The following is an 18,817-nucleotide window of genomic DNA, read 5'->3' as shown; positions in this document are numbered from 1 at the left end:
GACTCGAATTTTTGGCTTAAACACTTCATACATTTTTTTATCTAGAAAGACAGAAATGTTCAATTGTGTCAAATGCTCCTGATTAAAAAAAGGAAAAGGAAAAAAGAATCAGAGTCCTATAACTGGTAAAGTAAAATTTAAAATAAATAAATAATGTTAAATGTTCCTGATAAGTCAAGGGAGATAAGGATTTAGAAGTGACCATGGGTTTAGTGACAAATAGTTTGAAGGTATAGTGGGGGCAGAACAAAGTAAGTTGCAGCTGAACAAGTCATGAATGGAAGGTAGAGAATAATAAGGCCAAGTGGACTTCCTTTCAAGCTTTGATTTAAGAGGAAGAGAGAAGATAAGTCACTCAACAAAGAGAAGCATGGAATCTATTCTCAAAGTGAGAACAATCTATGTTTTAAAAATGTCCACCACTCTTCTCCATACTAGCTGTATGGTAATCCTGTGTTCTCATCTATAAAATGGATTTCTAATAGTACCTACCTCATAGGGTTATGGTGAAGGTCAAGTCTTCATAGCTCTTAACAATTGTTTCTTATCTGTTTCCTCCACCAAACTACAAGTTCATGAGCAACACTGACAGCTCTCAGTGCATAATGTGGTGTATTGTTAATAAATACATGTTAAACAAATGATGCTTCTAAGGCTCTGACCACAGTGCACTGCCCAGGGTAAGCACCAGAGAAGTCAGCTGGGGAGTGTGATCCCGATGGGGAAGAAGAGAGCCGCACACCCTCAGTTTGCTGTTTTCCAGGCCCTGAGGAGGTTTCTCCTGACTGCCAAGGTGTGAACACAGGCATGGCGGCAGAAGTGCCAAGAGTGAGCCCTCTCCAGCAGAGTTACTCCTGCTTGAACCCACAGCTGGAGAGCAATGAGGGGCAGGCTGTGAACTCCAAACGCCTCCTCCATCATTGCTTCATGGCCACAGTGACCACCAGTGACATTCCAGGCAGCCCTGAGGAAGCCTCTGTACCCAACCCTGACCTATGTGGACCAGTCCCATAAACATTCAATAAATGTCTCCATACCATCCCCTTCTGGAGTCTCTTCAGTGAAAGGTGGGAGTGGGGAAGGACTTTAGAGCCTAGCATGATAAATGAGGGCTTCTCCCAGCAAAGATACCCAGCCCTGCTGTGGACCCTGCCATACTGTTCTGCTTGGCCTATTGTGGGCCAAGGAACTTTGACATGACTCCTAGGAAAAATGGTCGGTAACAACTCCATGCAATCGGGTGGAAGCCTGGGGCCTGTGAAGGCACAGAGGAGCCCCTCACCCAACTGGGAAGTCAGAGAACTCTGACATGGTTTTCCTGCCCCACAGTAGATGTATTTAGGAGCCCCTGAGAAGATGATTAGCCCTCAGAGGGGGATGATCTCTGCCTCTTCAGTAGCTCTGCCTCACCCTGGAGTGCGCCATCCTGGAGTAAGCCCCTTGCAGAGGGACGGATAGAGAGGGAGTATGTTGTGCACAGGGCTCAGGCATCATTCTATTTCTTAGGTAGATGAAGGAGTGAATGCTAAGTGAGAGAATGAATAGGGGCAGGGCGCGGCAGTTCATGCCTGTAGTCCTAGAGCTTTGGGAGGACAAGGTGGATGGATCACTTGAGCCCACTTATTCAAGACCAGCTTGGGCAACACAGTGAGACCCAGACTCTACAAAAAATTAAAAAATTAGCCACATGGGGTGGCTTATACCTGTAGTTGCAGCTACTTGGGAGGCTGAAGCAGGAGAATCAGTTGAGCCCTGGAGGTCGAGGCTGCAGTGAGCTATGATCACACCACTGCACTCCAGCCTGGGCAAGACCTCATCACAAAAAAAGAAGAAGAATGAATGAATGAATGAATGAATGAATGGTTATCAGACTGAATACAGGCTCCAGAAGGTGGACTCTGCCACTGTGTGGCCTTGATAAAGTCCCTTGTCTTCCTGAGCCTCAGTCCCCTTGCTGGGTTATTGCAAGTGTTCAATGAGGTGATGGATTTGAACTCACTTCGTAAACATTAAATTACTAGAAGACTTTTTTTTTTGAGACGGAGTTTTGGTCTGTCACTTAGGCTAGAGTGCAGTGGCATGATCTCAGCTCAGTGCAACCTCCGCCTTCCGGGTTCAAGTGACCCTCCCACCTCAGCCTCCCAAGTAACTGGGACTACAGGTGTGTGCCACCATGCCTGGCTAATTTTTGTATTTTTAGTGGAGACGGGGTTTCACCATGTTGGCCAGGCTGGTCTTGAACTCCTGACCTCAAGTGATCTGCCTGCCTTGGCCTCCCAAAGTGCTGGGATTACAGATGTGAGCCACCACACCTGGCCTGCTAAAAGACTTTTTAAATTACCAATGGATGATAACATAGTATTCCTGCTAAAAGACTTTTTAAATTACAAATGGACAATAACAGTAAACTATGTAATACTGAAAAACTCTGGAGCCAAATGCCTGGTTAAAATCCTGCCCCTGTCACTTACTTGCTAGGTAACCTCTGTGCCTCAGTCCTCTCATCTATATAAGCTGGAATCTTAGTAGTACCTTCCTCATAGGGCTTGGGGAAGGACTAAATTACTAAGTCCATGCAAGTACATAGAAAAGTGTTGGCAAATGGAAAGCACTATGTGTTAGCTATTATTATTATTTTTAACATGTCTTATTATTAATCTGATCGCAAAGGAATCTTAGGGCAAGATGCTGACTGCCAGCCCTCCCTCCTGGCTGCTCTCCTAACTTTGGCAATGGCTTTTAGGCTTCGCCTTCGGAATGCAAGACAAGGACTGTGGAGACGCAGCTCAGCAGCCACCAAAAGCAGCTCTTGACATTTCAGACAGTGACATGACCTGCTGCTGGATTTGGCAACAGTGAAAGAGTCACTCTTAGATACCTGTGCCTGAGGCCAGCCAAAGGGTACATGATGGGGTGGCAAGACAGGGTGAGTCACCCACAGAAGTGTTCTAGGCTGGAAGTCAAGAGATTTTGGTTCTGGTCTTGCTTCATTTGTTGTTGGTTGTGGTGGTGGTGGTGGTGGTGTGTGTGTGTGTGTGCTCTTTTATTTCAGCACTCTTTTTTTTTTTTTTTTTTTTTGAGACAGTCTCATTCTGTCACCAGGCTGGAGTGCAGTGGAGATCATAGCTCACTGCAACCTCAAACTCCTGACACAAGCAATCCTTCTGCCTCAGCCTCCCAAGCAACTGACTACAGGTGCGTGCCACTGTGTCCAGCTAATTTTTAAATTTTTTTTTTATCGAGACGGGTGGTTGCTATGTTGCCTAGGCTAGTCTTGAACGTGTTGGGATTACAGGTGTGAGTCACTGCACCCAGCCTATTTTCAGCACTTAAAACCCAGCACCCTTGTCCATTTACTGTACACTTAGTGGTATCCATTCTATTCTAGGACCTGTGCAGGTTGCCACAAACAAGAGGAATCAGACAGTTCTCGCCCTCAAGGGGCTCACATGGAGGACAAGGCAGGCACACAAATGGCCAGGAGGCCCAGTGGTGGCCCTTCATGGGGCTTTAGGGAGGAAGAAATGATGTCTGAGCTGAATCATCAAAGATGACTCAAAGTTTCCAGGTGAGACAGGAACGGAAAACATTATGGTCAGAATACAGCTTGTTCACAATAGTGAGAGACAGCCATTGTGGCCCAGGACCTGCAAGTTATTTGTTATAGAAAGAGCTTAGGGTACTTGTATATATGTGGTGGGGCTGGGTGATATTGGGATGTTTAGTCCCTGACGCTCTGTGCGACCCTTCACAGGACGAATTCCTTCTCTGTCCTTGGTATCCTCATCAGAAAAATCCAACTTTTCTCTGAACACTTTCAAGGGAGACTGGGAGGTTTCAGGAAAGAATCTGATAATGCCCTTGCCTTTAGGCTGCTAGCAGTCAGAAGGGGGAGATGCTGTGTGCATTCCAAACACTCAAGTGGTCATCCGCGGCCTAAGGCAGTGGTTCTCAAACTCGAGGCTGCATCAGAATCAGCTGTGTGGAGGGCTTGTTAAAACACAGAATGCTGGCCTCCTACCCCAGTGTCTGACTCAGTAGGTCAGGAGTAAGTCCCCAGAATTTGCATTTCTAACAAATTCCAGGTGATGCTGATGATGCTGGTCTGAGACCACCCTTTGAGCACAACAGCCTCTGCAAGAACAAAAACAAGCTTTGAGGACTCCGAGCCAGAGAGATGTGGGGGAGACCGCACACTGAGCAAGGCCCTGAAGACCTGGTAGAATTTCCCCAACAGTTGGAGAAAGGGAATGTACGTGCTGCTTTTGCTGACCTACACATCCTAGGCCTCATAAAGCTCCTCCCTGCCCCCCAACAGCTCCTCTCCTTTGAATTCAATCAAGGCTCAGAGCCGGCTGTCACTGGGGTTGGCTAGTCTGGGTCCTGCATTAGAAACAAACTGCCCACCCTGTGTGATAGGAGCCCCTCCCCCAGGGCAGCCGCAGTGGGAGGAAGCTGGGTGGGCTGATGCGCAGACAGAAATAGTCTGAGCTCACCGCTGTTCCCAAGCACACATCGACCGGCAATTATTTCTTGTAAATTGCTTTCCCGGTTATGTTCAGAACATGTGTGTGTGCCTGCCTGAGAACAAACACTCAGAGGGCACAGGGCGGAGGAGCTAGCTGGAGAGTGGGCTTCGGATGGAGGGGAGTGAATCTTCAGCCCAGAATTAGAGAATGTTGAATCTTGGAACTTGGAAACGTTAGAACATTCCACTCCCCTTTACAGCTATCCTGCTAGGTGTTTTTTCTCAGACGTTCACATTTGTTTGTCCATTCAACATTGATTGACAATGATTTTCTGCCAGAATCTTGGCTAAATGAGGTCCCAATCCCTATCTTCAAGAAGCTCATAGCTACAGGCATTTACAAAAGATCCCTAATCTAGCCAAAGACTTTGGGAAGGCCTCCTGGAGTAAGCAATAACTGGATTAAGTTTAAAGGACCCACTGACAGGTGAAAGGAGGTTTCTGGTACAAGATGAGGAACAGCATTTAAGGCAGAAGGAACAGCATACACAAAGACCTATGGCTAAGAGAGACCATATGGTTCTTTCAGGTAACAATAAGTAATTCAGTTTGGGTAGACACAAGGTGGGAATGGTGAGAAATGAAGCTGGAAGGGTAGACGAGCCAAGTCCTGAAGCCTTTGCCATATTAAGGGGCTTGGTCTTTATCCCGAGGGCAAAAGGGAGCCACAGGAAAGGGTTTCAAGCATGGAAAGGAACTCGACAACACCTTTTGTGAGCACTTGCTCCCTGTTCTGTGTAACATTGAAGTGAAATTTGCCATTCAGGATCTCTGCCTTTGGGGCCCTTTGGTTGCAGATCCTTCAGAAGTCTAAAGGACAGTGATGGCTCATGTATCCACAAGAAATGACTTGGGCCCTAGACATCTGTCCTCCGGTCAGGGGGAGGCCATTCTACTGCCTGACTGACTCATGACACTGCTCCTCCTGGTCTGTGCCTGTTGGCTCAGGGGCCAGGGCACAAGACAGCCAAAGCCAGGCTGCAGGCCACAGCCCAGGAGAGCTCCATGCCTTGCTCAGTCCCAGAACCCTGGGTCCCACCTGGGAAGTCTCGTGTGTGGAACACTCACAGGGGTGTGAAGGGCTCCTTGCATACCTTCTCCATCCCTCATAGGATCAAGGCCACCCAGAGCAGATGACCCACTCTGAGAGAGTTGACTGAAGACACACTGTGGGCCCACCACTGTGACAAGCCCTTAGAATAGAATACGGCCGGGCATGGTGGCTCACAGCTATAATCCCAGCACTTTGGGAGGCCAAGGAGGGTGGATAACCTGAGGTCAGGAGTTCCAGACCAGCCTGGTCAACATGGTGAAACCCTGTCTCTACTAAAAATACAAAAAATTAGCCAGGCATGGTGGCAGGCGCCTGTAATCCCAGCTACTCGGGAGGCTGAGGCAGGAGAATCGCTTGAACCCAGGAGGAGGAGGTTGCGGTGATCTGAGATTGCGCCACTGCACTCCAGCCTGGGTGACAGAGCAAGACTCCGTCTCAAAAAAAAAAAAAAAAAAAAAAACCTGCAACCCCGCCCTTCAGACCTTACTTACTAGAGATGAAGAGTAGGTTTGACCCATGAAACCCCTAGAGAACAGTCAGAGAGAGATCCCAAACAAATGCCAAGATGTGGGGTAAGGACCATTAGAGTTGCAAAGATTCTAAGGCAGGAGAAAAGAAACAGTCTGGAAGCCTTCATGGAGGAAGCAGGGGTTGAACTTAACCTTGATGGACCATGGCAATACTTTAAGGGTCTCATCCAGGTAGAGGAAGCATTCTATCCTGTCAACTTTCTATTTTATTTTATTTTATTTATTTATTTATTGAGACAGAGTCTCGCTCTGTCACCCAGGCTGGAGTGCGATGTCTCAATCTCAGCTCACTGCAACCTCCACCTCCCGGGTTCAAGTGATTCTCCTGCCTCAGCCTTGTGAGTAGCTGGGATTACAGGCCCCTGCCAATATGCCCGGCTAATTTTTTTTTTTTTTTTTTTAATAAAGATGGGGTTTTACCATGTTGGCCAGGCTGGTCTTGAACTCCGGACCTCAAGTGATCTGCCCACGTAGGCCTCCCAAAGTGCTGGGATTACAGGCGTGAGGTACCGCCCCCCCACCCACACACTTTCTGTTTTAAAGAGAGTACCCCTTAGGGCTCCAAGGGCTCTGGACAAGTAGATCTCTCTAGCCCCACCTTCAGCCATAGTCCGCTAACCAACAGACTATCTTTTGTGTGCCAGGTCTTGTCCTGGGCTCTAGGAACAAAGAAATGAATCAGTCATAATTCCTGCCCTCAGGGAATTCTCAGGCTACTGGAGGAAGACTGCTAGGTTAAATAGACAGTTAAATACCCTGTGGAAAGTGCCATGGTTTGTTTATTCAAGCACAGGGCAAAATCACTACTTGTCCAGCACAGAGGGCTGCTGTCGTGCAGCCAGCCTTATCTCCAAGGAGGCCTTTCTCCGGGAAGTAGGGAGCTTCATTGTGAAACCTTCATCTTCTAAACCTCCAGCTCCGGGTTCTCAAACCCCGCCTTCTCTCCTGGCTGCTGTAGGTTACCATGGAAGCCGTAAGCCCCTCGCAGCTCCCTGCGGTTCCACACCCCTCCCCCTTCTCCATCTCTCTTAGCTCTTTGTCCTGTGGCTGCAGATGTCCTCCCGGGCTGATCAACTCCCGAACTTTCCCCAGGGTGAGAATTATTATCCCCATTTGAAATAGGGAAAAACTGAGACCCAGAGGCGTGAGGGATTTGCCCCAGACCCCTCGCAGCCCGTTACTGGCAGAATCCCAAGCACAGGTTCCCTCCAAGCACCTCCTCCGCCCTCCCCGCAACCACCCCTCTGTGTGGCGTTCATTATGCGCTCCTATCCACCAAAGCTTATGTTTGCTTTTTTTCTTCTTTCCGTATCTTTGGTAGTTTAACTTCTTATTCTAAGAAAATCAGAACATGTGGCCGGGCGCGGTGGCTCACGCCTGTAATCCCAGCACTTTGGGAGGCCGAGACGGGTGGATCACCTAAGGTCATGAGGTCGAGACCAGCCTGGCCAACATGGTGAAACCCCGTCTCTACTAAATATACAAAAATCAGCCGGGCGTGGTGGCGCATGCCTGTGATCCCAGCTACTCGGGAAGCTGACGCAGGAGAATCGCTTGAACCTGGGAGGTGGAGGTTGCAGTGAGCTGAGACTGCATCATTGCATTCCAGCCTGGGCAACAAGAGCGAAACTGCGTCTAAAAAAAAAGAAAAGAAAGAAAGAAGATCAGAACATGTGCTGACTAACCCTTGAAGTAACTTGAAGTTCAGTCTTTACATTAGTGACTTAAATCTATTCTTGGATATGTTGTTTAAGTCCTTTGTGAACTGAAAATAGTGCTGGATGATAAAACCTGCCAAAAAGCTATCGCAGAATGTACCAACCCTGATTATGCTGATGCAACAATGATAGTCATATTTTTGAGCATTGCAATATGCCAAAATGCATTCTGAAAAGCCATACTTGACCATGCAGAATTTACACAACAGAGAATTTGAACACATTATACCAAATAGAAGTGTTTATATAACTACAGAAGACAAAGGTATCGAAACCTTGGCATATGGAAAATAGAATTTGTCCTGCAAGACTAGCCCATTTTATTTATTTATTTTTTAATTTTAATTTTTATTCTTTTTTTTTTTTTTGAGACATAGTCTCGCTCTGTCGCCCAGGCTGGAGTGCAGTGGCGCGATCTCCGCTCGCTGCAAGCTCTGCCTCTCGGGTTCACGCCATTCTCCTGCCTCAGCCTCTCGAGTAGCTGGGACTACAGGCGCCGGCCGCCACGCCCAGCTAATTTTTTTTTTTTTTTTGAAACCGAGTTTTGCTCTTGTTGCCCAGGCTGGAGTGCAGTGGCGCAATCTTGGCTCACCGCAACCTCCACCTCCCGGGTTCAAGCGATTCTCCTGCCTCAGCCTCCCGAGTAGCTGAGATTACAGGCGTGTGCCACCATGCCTGGCTAATTTTTTTGTATTTTTAGTAGAGACGGGGTTTCTCCATGTTGGTCAGGCTGGTCTCAAACTCCCGACCTCAGGTGATCTGCCCGCCTTGGCCTCCCAAAGTTGTTGGGATTGCAGGCGTGAGCCACCGCGCTTGGCCCTGATTTTTTGTATTTTTTAGGAGAGACGGGGTTTCACTGTGTTGGCCAGGATGGTCTCCATCTCCTGACCTCGTGATCTGCCTGCCTCGGCCTCCCCAAGTGCTGGGATTACAGGCATGAGCCGCCACACCCCGGCTATTTTTATTCTAAGACAGGATCTTGCTCTGTGCCCAGTCTGGAGTGCAGTGGTGCGATCATGGCTCACTGCAGTCTTGACCTCCCTGGCATAAGTGATCCTCCTGCCTCAGCCTTCTGAGTAGTTGGGACTACAGGCGCACACCACCGCGCCTAGCTAATTTTTGTATTTTTAGTAGAGACGAGGTTTTGCCAAGTTGCCCAGGCTGGTCTCGAACTCACAGGCTCAAGCAATCCGCCAGCCAGCCCATTTTGATCTTCTGCACAATACTTAAGCTGAAAGTATAATACCACCCACCCCTATGCGATGTCTGTACAGATGTGAAAGGACTTTGGAAGTTGTGATGTGCTCGACAGATGTTATTTATTGTTATTAAATGAAAGTTGGGGAAGGATCGCCTAGATTTCTTCCCAAGGGGCTCCAATTGTCAGATTGTTCAATTCTGAAATTTTCTATTGTTAACATATGTGGTGCTAAAGGTCTGTGATTGTGGAATCCTGAGCCTGATTCTAATCCTGTGAAACCAGAATCCTGTGAATCTGACATTCTGTAACTCTATCCAAGTGGGAGGTCAAGGTCTGAAGGCCAGGGCAGGGTGGGGACAGAGGTCAGCAGGAGGATCCCACTCCCCTAGGGAGGAGCAGTTGTCCCCGATGTCTTCTACCTGGGCTCACCCTTGGAGCTACAGCCTCATTATCATTCAGACTTATCATGAGCTCATCACCCTTCCTCCACCCAGCCCTCCCTGGGGCCTCATTGTATGCATTATCCATATTCATAACACATTTTTCTTCCATTAAGTCGAATTAAGCCACTTTGCCAACACTGCAGGAACCAAAATCTCCCTCAATAAGTATGGGCCCTATTGGGGCCCAGAGGAGGCCCTAAGTTAGGACAAATCTACCCATCCCCTCCTCCCTCCCATCCTTCTTCTCAAGCACCATCCCCCCCCCACTTCCCTGTACCCCAGATCACATGGAAGCTGCAGAAGCACTCCTTTCTGCAAGTTCTGGTACATGGTGTTCCCTCCCTGATGGCCTCACAGGCAGCTGCTGACTCACCCCAGGTTGCTAATGCATCAGGTAGCCATGTATTCCGATGGAGCTGCTTCATAAAATGTAGCAGCGTGTGCATGTGTGAGCTCACATGTGTGAACATGACCAGAGCACCGGCCCTGGGCTGTGGACTTGAGACCTGGATTCTAGGCCACCACTATTTACAGGGTTACCTTGAGCTAATGCCTTCCTCTCTGTCTCTAGAGAATATCCCAGCCCTTCTGGCCTCACTAGGTTGTTTGGATACTTAGGAACAAATGTGTTAATAATACATTGTTCTACAATGTGTTATGAAGTAAAGTGATATCTAAATGCAGTGTACCAGCTGGGAGCGGTGGCTCACGCCTGTAATCCTAACACTTTGGACGACTGAGACGGGGGGATCACTTGAGGTCAGGAGTTCAAGACCAGCCTGGACAACATGATGAAACCGTGCCTCTACTAAAAGTACAAAAATTAACTGGGCGTCGTGGCGGGCGCCTGTAGTCCCAGCTACTTGGGAGGCTGAGGCAGGAGAATCACTTGAACCCAGGAGGCGGAGGTTGCAGTGAGCCAAGATTGCGCCACTGCACTCCAGCCTGGGCAACAGAGTGAGATTCTGTCTCAAATTAATTAATTAATTAATTAAATGCAGTGTACCACCAAGATGTCCATGTCCAGCCCCATAGCACCACCTGCTGTGTGACCTTAGGCAGATCATTTTACTTCTCTGAACTTTTGTTTCTGTGCACACGCGCGCGTGTGTGTGTGTGTGTGTCTATAGTTTTTTGAGTGCTTACTATATGCTGAGCATTGTGTCTGGCATGTTATGGGGTTTACGCTGTACCAGTCAAGATTCTCAGTTGTAAACAAATTCTCAGAGGTAGTTGCCAGAAACTACCTCTGGCAAAATTAAGCAAAAAGAGTCTTTACTGGAAAGCTATTGGATGTCTCACTGAAATGACAGGGAGACCACAAAGCTAGATGAGAATCAAGGGCAGGTGGGCACAGCCAAAGTCCTGCCATGGGAACTATGTGTTTAGGACAGACTCTGCCTCTAGCCACACAGATACTTGCTGATCACCACTGCACTGCTAGGCTCTTGCCCCATCGCAGCCACCTGAAGTAATCTCTGACTGTCCTTGCCCCTCTGCTAACCGCCACCAGACTCAGCCCATGTAGGGCATTGACTTGGCCAATCACAAGCCCACAAGGGTCAGGAGGAGTTGCTGCCTCCTTCAGCTCCCACATAGCTTGGAATTCCTCCAGATAGGGAGTGTTTGGATGCTGGGTGGCCCAGAGCAATCAATGTCCACTATAGGCTTCACCAATTCTGAGTCTGGTAATATTACATTTTACAGGTGAAGAGACTGAGGCTCTGAAAGGTTTATATACTGGTTACCCAGCTAGTATGGGTACACGAACACCTACCTTGCAGGAATGGAAGAAGTAAATGGGCGTAGTTAGTCAGCACGAGTTCATTCCTCTTTTCCCCTCAGTAATAGCTCTTGCTGGGAATGTTTGCTCTACCATGGGGAAGTCTTTCAAAGATTTGTTCACATTCTCTATGACCCTGCAGGTGGTTCCTAACTTCCTGGCAACAACCACAATTGTAATTCGTTCAAAGAGATTGACTGCTGTGGAGACAGATCATCACCATCACCATCACCATCACCATCACCATCACCACCACCACCATCATCATCATTGTCATCGTCATCATTATGTTGCTTTTAGCTCACTGGAGCCTCACAGAACCCTGTGAGGTAGGTATTACCTCAGTTTACCAAATGAGAAAACTGGGGCTCGGAGGGGGTTTCATGGCTGTCCCAGACTTACAAGCAAGTCAGAACCAGAATCATATCTAAATCTTCTGTCTGCAGAATCCACTCTATCACGTGGCCTCTATTTCAAAGAAGCAGGCCAAAAACAGGACATACAGCATTTGACGTAGACATGGACCATCAAGGCAGGGAGATCCTAGCCCCTTTGCATCCTTTCTGCTTTTTCACTGGTAGGAAAGTTGAGTTCTAGAGAGAAATGCCCTGCCCAACCTCACACAGTGCCATCGGTGAAGCCTCCATGGTTTGAATATAGTTCTCTTGCCACCCAGTTTAGTAAGCATTCCCCACACCATTATGGAGCTCATTTCAAAGTTGAAGTAACTGAGATGGTCACCCCGGGAGTAAATGGCCCACCCAGCTGTTGGGATGAGTACATAGCTAATGTGTGGGCCCAGAAGAAAGGCCATGGCAGCAGGGTGGCTGGGAGGTAGCAGGCTTTGCACGTCCAGAAAATTCTGTTCTCTCAAAATCAGGAAGTCTCCACACTTTAAGATGCAGTTATCCTCTCCTGGTTGGAATTGATTGCAACATACTTCAATTTGTGGGTTATTGGAATAGCTGGGGAAAGTCTGAAGGTAATTAGACCTGGATAGACCAAACATGTGTGGCCCAAAGAACTGAACAGTCTGTGATTAGCACCTTGCTCTGAGGCCCACAGGTAGGTACTGGGAAATTTCCATGCACTTTGGCTTTTGAGGCAGCCTTCCCATTTGAAAATGCCCCCCACCCCTCCCTGACTCCTTCCAGCGTCAGCTTAGAGAGTATTCCTCTAGGAAATTGTTTTTGACTCCCAAGCTGAGTTGGGATCTCCTCTGGTCTCCCACAGCTTCTCTGTGTCATAGCCCCGACCACACTGGATTGTCATTTTCTATGTGTCCATCTCACCATTATGGACTGTTAATTCCAGGGCATGGACAGATCTTCCTCAGAGGAGGCCTCAGCAAGTGTCAGCCACATGAATGAGTGTATGGAGCAAAGGAGGAGTGAACGTCTAGGAGACCAGCCCTTACCCCAACTCCTCCCCATCCGCTCCTACTCTGGACTCCAATCTATGCCCTACCCCAGCTCTTGGATTTGGCCTTTGGATCAGGTTCTTCTGGTAATGAAGCCTCACCTTTCCCCCAACTAACTCTGATCTGGCCTACCCTGCTCCTGACTAACCTCAAGGATCCTGAGTCTCCTTCAGCCTAACAGCTCCAGAAGCTGAACTCCAGCCCTAAGAGCCCCAGCTGCAGACAGGCCTCTGGCCAAGAGCTTAGTCAGGCTACCCTGACTAAGCCACAGGGTTGGCATGCCCTCTGGGCAGCCCCTGAACCGGGCTCTGAAAACACAGGAATGGACAAGGTAATCTACCCGAGTCCTGAGCCTGCAAGGTAGTTGAGACAGATCTTGAAGGAGAGTGGGCACAGTCAGAAAGGAAAAAGTGGCTCAGTGTAAAATAAAACTGACACAAGCCCATGTACCAGCAGCCAATTGGATCTTTTTTTTTTTTTTTTTTTTTTTTTGAGATGGGGCTTCTCTTATTGCCCAGGCTGGTCTTGAACTTCTGAGCTCAAGCGATCCTCCCACCTTGGCCTACCAAAGTGCTGGGATTACAGGCGTGAACCACCAATTGGATCTTTACTGGACCCCTACAGGGCACTGAGCTAGGGAATGTTGAAGATTCAGAGGCTGAATCAGATAGCAGCCCAACCCTGAGATACAACTGAGCTACAGGCAAGAGGATACTACTGGGCGCAGTGGCTCACACCTGTAATCCCAGCACTTTGGGAGGCCGAGGCGGGTGGATCATGTGAGGCCAGGAGTTCGAGAATACCCTGGCCAACACGGTGAAACCCCATCTCTATTAAAAATACAAAAATTAGCTGGGGTTGGTGGCACATGCCTGTAAACCTAGCTACTTGAGAGGCTGAGACACGAGAATCACTTGAACCTGGGAGGTGGAGGTTGCAGTGAGCTGTGATCATGCCACTGCACCCCAGCCTGGGTGACAGAGCGAGACTCTGTCTCAAAAAAAAAAAAAAAAAAAAAGAGGATGCTAAGACATCTGGAAGGTGGTGTTCTATTGAGAAAAAAAAAACAAGGTAGGGACAAAAGCGAAAGCCTAGAATGATACAAAAAGTGCAGAACATAGTGACCTACACAGCTACATTTGTGTAGGCCCAGTTACATCAACATTCTAGAATATCCTAATATTCTGACACACTAATGTTCCAGCACACCACATTCTGTCATGTTGTCATTCCATTCTGGGGAGCACTCCACCCCACCAACATTCCTCTCTCTGCCATTCCAATGTTCCATCCCAGCAACATTCCTCCATGCCATCATTGCAACATTTAAAAATATCAGCACTGTAAGTCAAACTTTCAAGCTTCCAACTAAAAGCATTTATTTGTTTCTTGGTTCATCTATACCAGAGGCTCTTAATATTTGGGGGGAATGTAGACTTTTTTGAGAAATTATTAAAATTTATGGCTCCATCTCCCTAGAAAAATATGTTTATACACATAAATTTTACATATCATTCCATATATTCAGTGACTCATGGCAGAGTCCCTAGACTCTAAGAACTGTTCAATTTTACCCTGCCTTGATCCAGAAAGACATTTAAAATAAAATAAGATCGGCCGGGTGTAGTGGCTCACGCCTGTAATCCCAGCACTTTTGGAGGCCGAGGTGGGTGGATCACTAAAGGTCAGGAGTTTGAAACCAGCCTGGCCAACATGGGGAAACCCCATCTCTACTAAAAATACACACACAAAAAAGTGTAGCTGGGTTTGGTGGTGCGCGCCTGTAATCCCAGCTACTCGGGAGGCTGAGGTGGAAGAATCACTTGAACCTGGGAGGTGGAGGTTGCAGTGAGCTGAGATCGTGGCACTGCACTCCAGCCTGGGTTACAGAACAAGATTTCATCTCAAAAATAAAATAAAATAATAAAATAAAACAAAACAAGATCATTAAATTTAAGACAGGGCAAGGTAAAATTGAAAGAGAAAAAAAAAACAAGGTAGGGAAAAAGTGGAGCCTGGAATGATACAAAAAGTACAGAACATAGTGACCTATGCAGCTAAATTTGTGTCATACATACTTAGTTCTATGACTTCCAGCAGCCAAGGCAAAAAGGGAAACCTGTTCACTCACACAGTTCACAGTGTTCACAGGATAAAAACAAACCACTTACTCCTTAGAGGATATACAACTATTCTTGGTATGTAGACCAGACAAGAATTTCTCCTGAGAGCCTCATAAAGAATAATATAATAGACCATGGCGTCAACAGAGCCCTCACAATAGATACAGAGATGTATTTTGTGGTAGAGTGACCAACTTGTCCTGGTTTGCCTGGGACTTTCTTGGTTTTAACCCTGAAAGTCTCAATCCCAGGAAACTCTTTAGTCACGGGCAAATCGAGAAGGTTGGTCACCTTATCTATGAGTTACAGTTCAGTCAAAACTTATCTAGGGGCCGGTCGTGGTGGCTCACGCCTGTAATCCCAGCACTTTGGGAGGCCGAGGCAGGCAAATCACCTGAGGCCAGGAGTTTGAGACCAGCCTGACCAACATGGAGAAACCCCATCTCTACTAAAAATACAAAGTTAGCCGGGCATGGTGGTGCATGCCTGTAATCCCAGCTACTCAGGAGGCTGAGGCAGGAGAATCCGTTGAACCCGGGAGGCAAAGGTTGCGGTGAGCCAAGATGGCGCCATTGCACTCCAGCCTGGGCAACAAGAGTGAAACTTCATCTCAAAAAAAAAAAAAAAAATCATGTATAATCAGAATTATCCTTGGAAACCCCTTTTATCACTCCTAAAGTACAGAACCATCTCCCAATAGCATAGCCAAGTTTTCCTCTAGCAATGGAACAGATTGCTGTTTCTTCGGTGGATAACTGATAAAGAGATTGGCTTGCTTGGGGACTTACACAATAGACCCATACTTAGTATGGCGACATGCACACACACTGAAGATTTTATGAGGCACCTGGGAACTGAGACCAATGAGGGGAACAGCAGATTTACCTCTTTCACGACACACTTGGGGCCTATGGTATATGAGTAAAATAATATTTAATATAGTATTACTCTTTCTCTTTCTATCTCTAGTTTCTCCACAGCAAGTATAATTGAGTTTTTGTAAACTAAAGAGAAATAATACCTATTTCATAGGGTTGTGACAATTAAAAGACCTAGGTTTTTGTGTTTTGTTTTGTTTTGTTTTTGAGACGGAGTTGTGCTCTGTCACCCAGGCTAGAGTGCAGTGGTGCGATCTTGGCTCACTGCAACCTCTGCCTCCTGGGTTCAAATGGTTCTCCTGCCTCAGCCTCTCGAATAGCTGGGATCACAGGCTCCCGCCACCACGCCCGGCTAATTTTTGTATTTTCGTAGAGACAGGGTTTCACGATGTTGGCCAGGCTGGTCTCGAACTCCTGATCTCAGGTGGTCCGCCTGCCTCAGCCTCCCAAAGTGCTGAGATTACAGGCGTGAGCCACCATGCCTGGCCAAAAGAGTTAATATTTATAAAGCACTCAAAACAGTTCCTGATCCAGGGTAAGCTCTCTATAAGTGTTTGCTCTTACTGTATTTAAGGTAGATATAGTGGCACTCCACTATATTTTCTACAAAATCTTGCATATAATCCTTCATGGCAATTTGGGAAAAATGCATTCTGTGGCAGGGATGAGGTTTAGCACACCAGCCCTTTGTAGTTGCAGATGCATGCAGGAGATACATATTATATATATATATATATACACACACAGACATATATTATATATATATATATTTGAGATGGGGTCTTACTCTGTCCTTGCTCAGACTGGAGTGCAGATGGCTCACTGCAGCCTTGACCTCCTGGGCTCAGGTGATCCTCTCACATCAGCCTTCCAAGTAGCTGGGACTACAGGCATGCACCACCACACCCAGCTAATTTTTTTATTTTTTGTAGAGACAGGGGTTTCACTATGTTGCCCAGGGTGGTCTCGAACTCCTGGCACACTGCAACCTCCGCCTGCCAGGTTCAAGTGATTCTCCTGCCTCAGCCTCCTGAGTAGCCGGGATTACAGGCATCCACCACCACACCAGGCTAATTTTGTATTTTTAGTAGAGACGGGGTTTCTCCGTGTTAGTCAGACTGGTCTCAAACTCCCGACCTCAGGTGATTCGCCTGCCTTGGCCTCCCAAAGTGCTGGGATTACAGGTGTGAGCCACCGTGCCCGGCCGGCTGGGATATTATTTAAACTTGTAGAGGAGCTGAAGGACTGCCTGCCTTCAGCCACTTCTCCCCAAGCAGGGGTCTTGAATCTGAGTTGGTAAGTGTGAGGAGTGGCAGTGAACATTCCCTGGTGAGGGCCTGGCCCCTTTCACTCCATGCTTTGGCTTAGAAAATCCTCAAACTCCATCTAGAGAGCAACAACTCAACAAGCACCCCCACATGGCATGTCCAGACTGCACTCCCTGTTCCCATGCAGTCGGCTCTGGCCTCTTGAGGCAGGAAGCCCTCGCTGGCTGCGATCTGTCTGGAGGCCTGGCATGAGTACTGAGCTGTGTGCCACAAAGTCTGCCACACAGACCAACCAACAAACCATTGAATTTGAAAGCACTTTGTACACTGTGAAGTGCTGTGCAGATGTGAGAGACATGAGTTAGGATATAGTGCTGCTGAATTCAGAGTCCAGAGAGGTGATGAGACTAGAACTTGGGCAGTGCCTGCAGGGATGGAGAGGGAGCAAACAGGCAATTAATTCAGAAGGCCTAGAGTGGAACATACTTGATATTTGATTATGCTGTGGCCAACATTTGGCAAGAAATCCTAAGATGTCTAGGTCCCTGCATCCTTCTCCGGCCAGAACACACATTTCTTACAGGTTTAGAATCTCAGAGCTGAAAGAAATAATAATTAATTGATTAACTTAACAAAAACTCACCAGATGCCTGCTCTAGTGTAAGCACTGGGCGTGACGATCGTGAAGTCTGACCTAACTCCCATAGCAGAATCTCCTGCTCCACCACCCAATAACTCTGGGATCAACAAGTCACTTACCTCTTCTAAGGCTCAGTTTACCTGTCTGTTAAATGGGAATAATGTAAAATAATAATAATACCTCCATCATAGGATTGTTCTGAGGATTAAATAATAACTAACTTATATATGGTACTTAGTATATGTCAGACACTCTTCTAGGTGTTTACATATGTAAATTCATTTAATCCTCACAAGAACATTTTGAGATAGGGTCTCACTCTGTCACTCAAGAATGAAGTGCAGTGGCATGATCTTGGCTCACTACAGCCTCGACCTCCTGGGCTCAAGCAATCCTCCCATCTCAGCCTCCCACGTAGCTAGGACTATAGGCATGCACCACCATCCCTGGCCAGTTTTCATATGTTTTGTAGAGATGGGATTTTGCCATATTGCCCAGTCTGGTCTCGAACTTCTGGCCTCAAGCGATCCACCCGCCTAGGCTTCCCAAAGTGCTGAGATTACAGAGCCACTGTGCCTGGCCATTCTTCACAATAATTTAATCCTGTGAGAGAGACGTATTATTCTTATCCTCATTTTCCAGATGATGAAACTAAGACACAGAGAGGCCAAGTAACTTGCCCCAGCTCACACAGCTAATAAGCAGTAGAGCAATATGGCTCCAGAAACTATGTTCTTCTTGACCACTCTCAATATTTTCTTTTTATTTTTTTGAGACGGAGTCTCACTCTGTTGCCCAGGCTAGAGTGCAGTGGTGCCATCTCAGCTCACTGCAACCTCCACCTCCTGGGTTCAAGTAATCCTCCTGCCTCAGCCTCTCGTCTACCTGAGATTACAGGCGTGTGCTACCACGCCCGGCTAATTTTTTGTATTTTTAATAGGGATGGGGGTTTCACCATGTTGGTTAGGCTGGTCTTGAACTCTTGACCTCAGATGATCTGCCTGCCTTCACCTCCAAAGTGCTGGGATTACAGGTGTGAGCCACCATGCCCAGCCTATCCTCCATATTTTCAATGACGTGTTTAGCACAGCTCCTTGCACACGGTAAGCACTCAATGTCAGTTGCCAGTAAGATGATTACATTTTCAACAGCTTTATTGAGGTATATTTTATGTATTATGATTACATTTTGACTGTTAGGAAAATCTTTCTGACACTGAGTTAAAATCCCC

At 47.3% G+C, this 18,817-nt stretch overlaps 1 protein-coding gene across 8 annotated transcripts in view; it reads left to right on the top strand.

Moving 5' to 3' along the window:
* The window catches only part of SHISAL2A (shisa like 2A), a 38,702-nt gene extending 23,396 nt beyond the window's left edge, over positions 1-15,306 (top strand). For 2 of the 8 annotated variants that reach the window (XR_008539386.2, XR_010159705.1), the window contains exons 4-5: positions 11,400-11,586; positions 12,572-15,303. Coding sequence is in view for 2 of the 8 variants with exons in the window: in XM_001146711.7 (XP_001146711.1) it covers positions 764-1,014 (251 nt within the window). In the remaining 6 variants the exon portion in view is untranslated. Of the gene's footprint in view, positions 1-763; positions 1,433-3,388; positions 3,569-4,085; positions 4,253-11,399; positions 11,587-12,571 lie in introns of those variants that run through there. The other 6 variants (XR_010159704.1, XR_010159702.1, XR_010159703.1 and 3 more) reach the window with 6 other exon arrangements.
* The last annotated feature ends 3,511 nt before the right edge of the window (positions 15,307-18,817 follow it).

The sequence above is a fragment of the Pan troglodytes genome, chromosome 1, assembly GCF_028858775.2.
Source record: "Pan troglodytes isolate AG18354 chromosome 1, NHGRI_mPanTro3-v2.0_pri, whole genome shotgun sequence".
NCBI lineage: Eukaryota > Metazoa > Chordata > Mammalia > Primates > Hominidae > Pan > Pan troglodytes.
The sequence above is the reverse complement of the archived record's forward strand: the minus strand, read 5'-3'. Positions and strand labels throughout refer to the sequence as shown.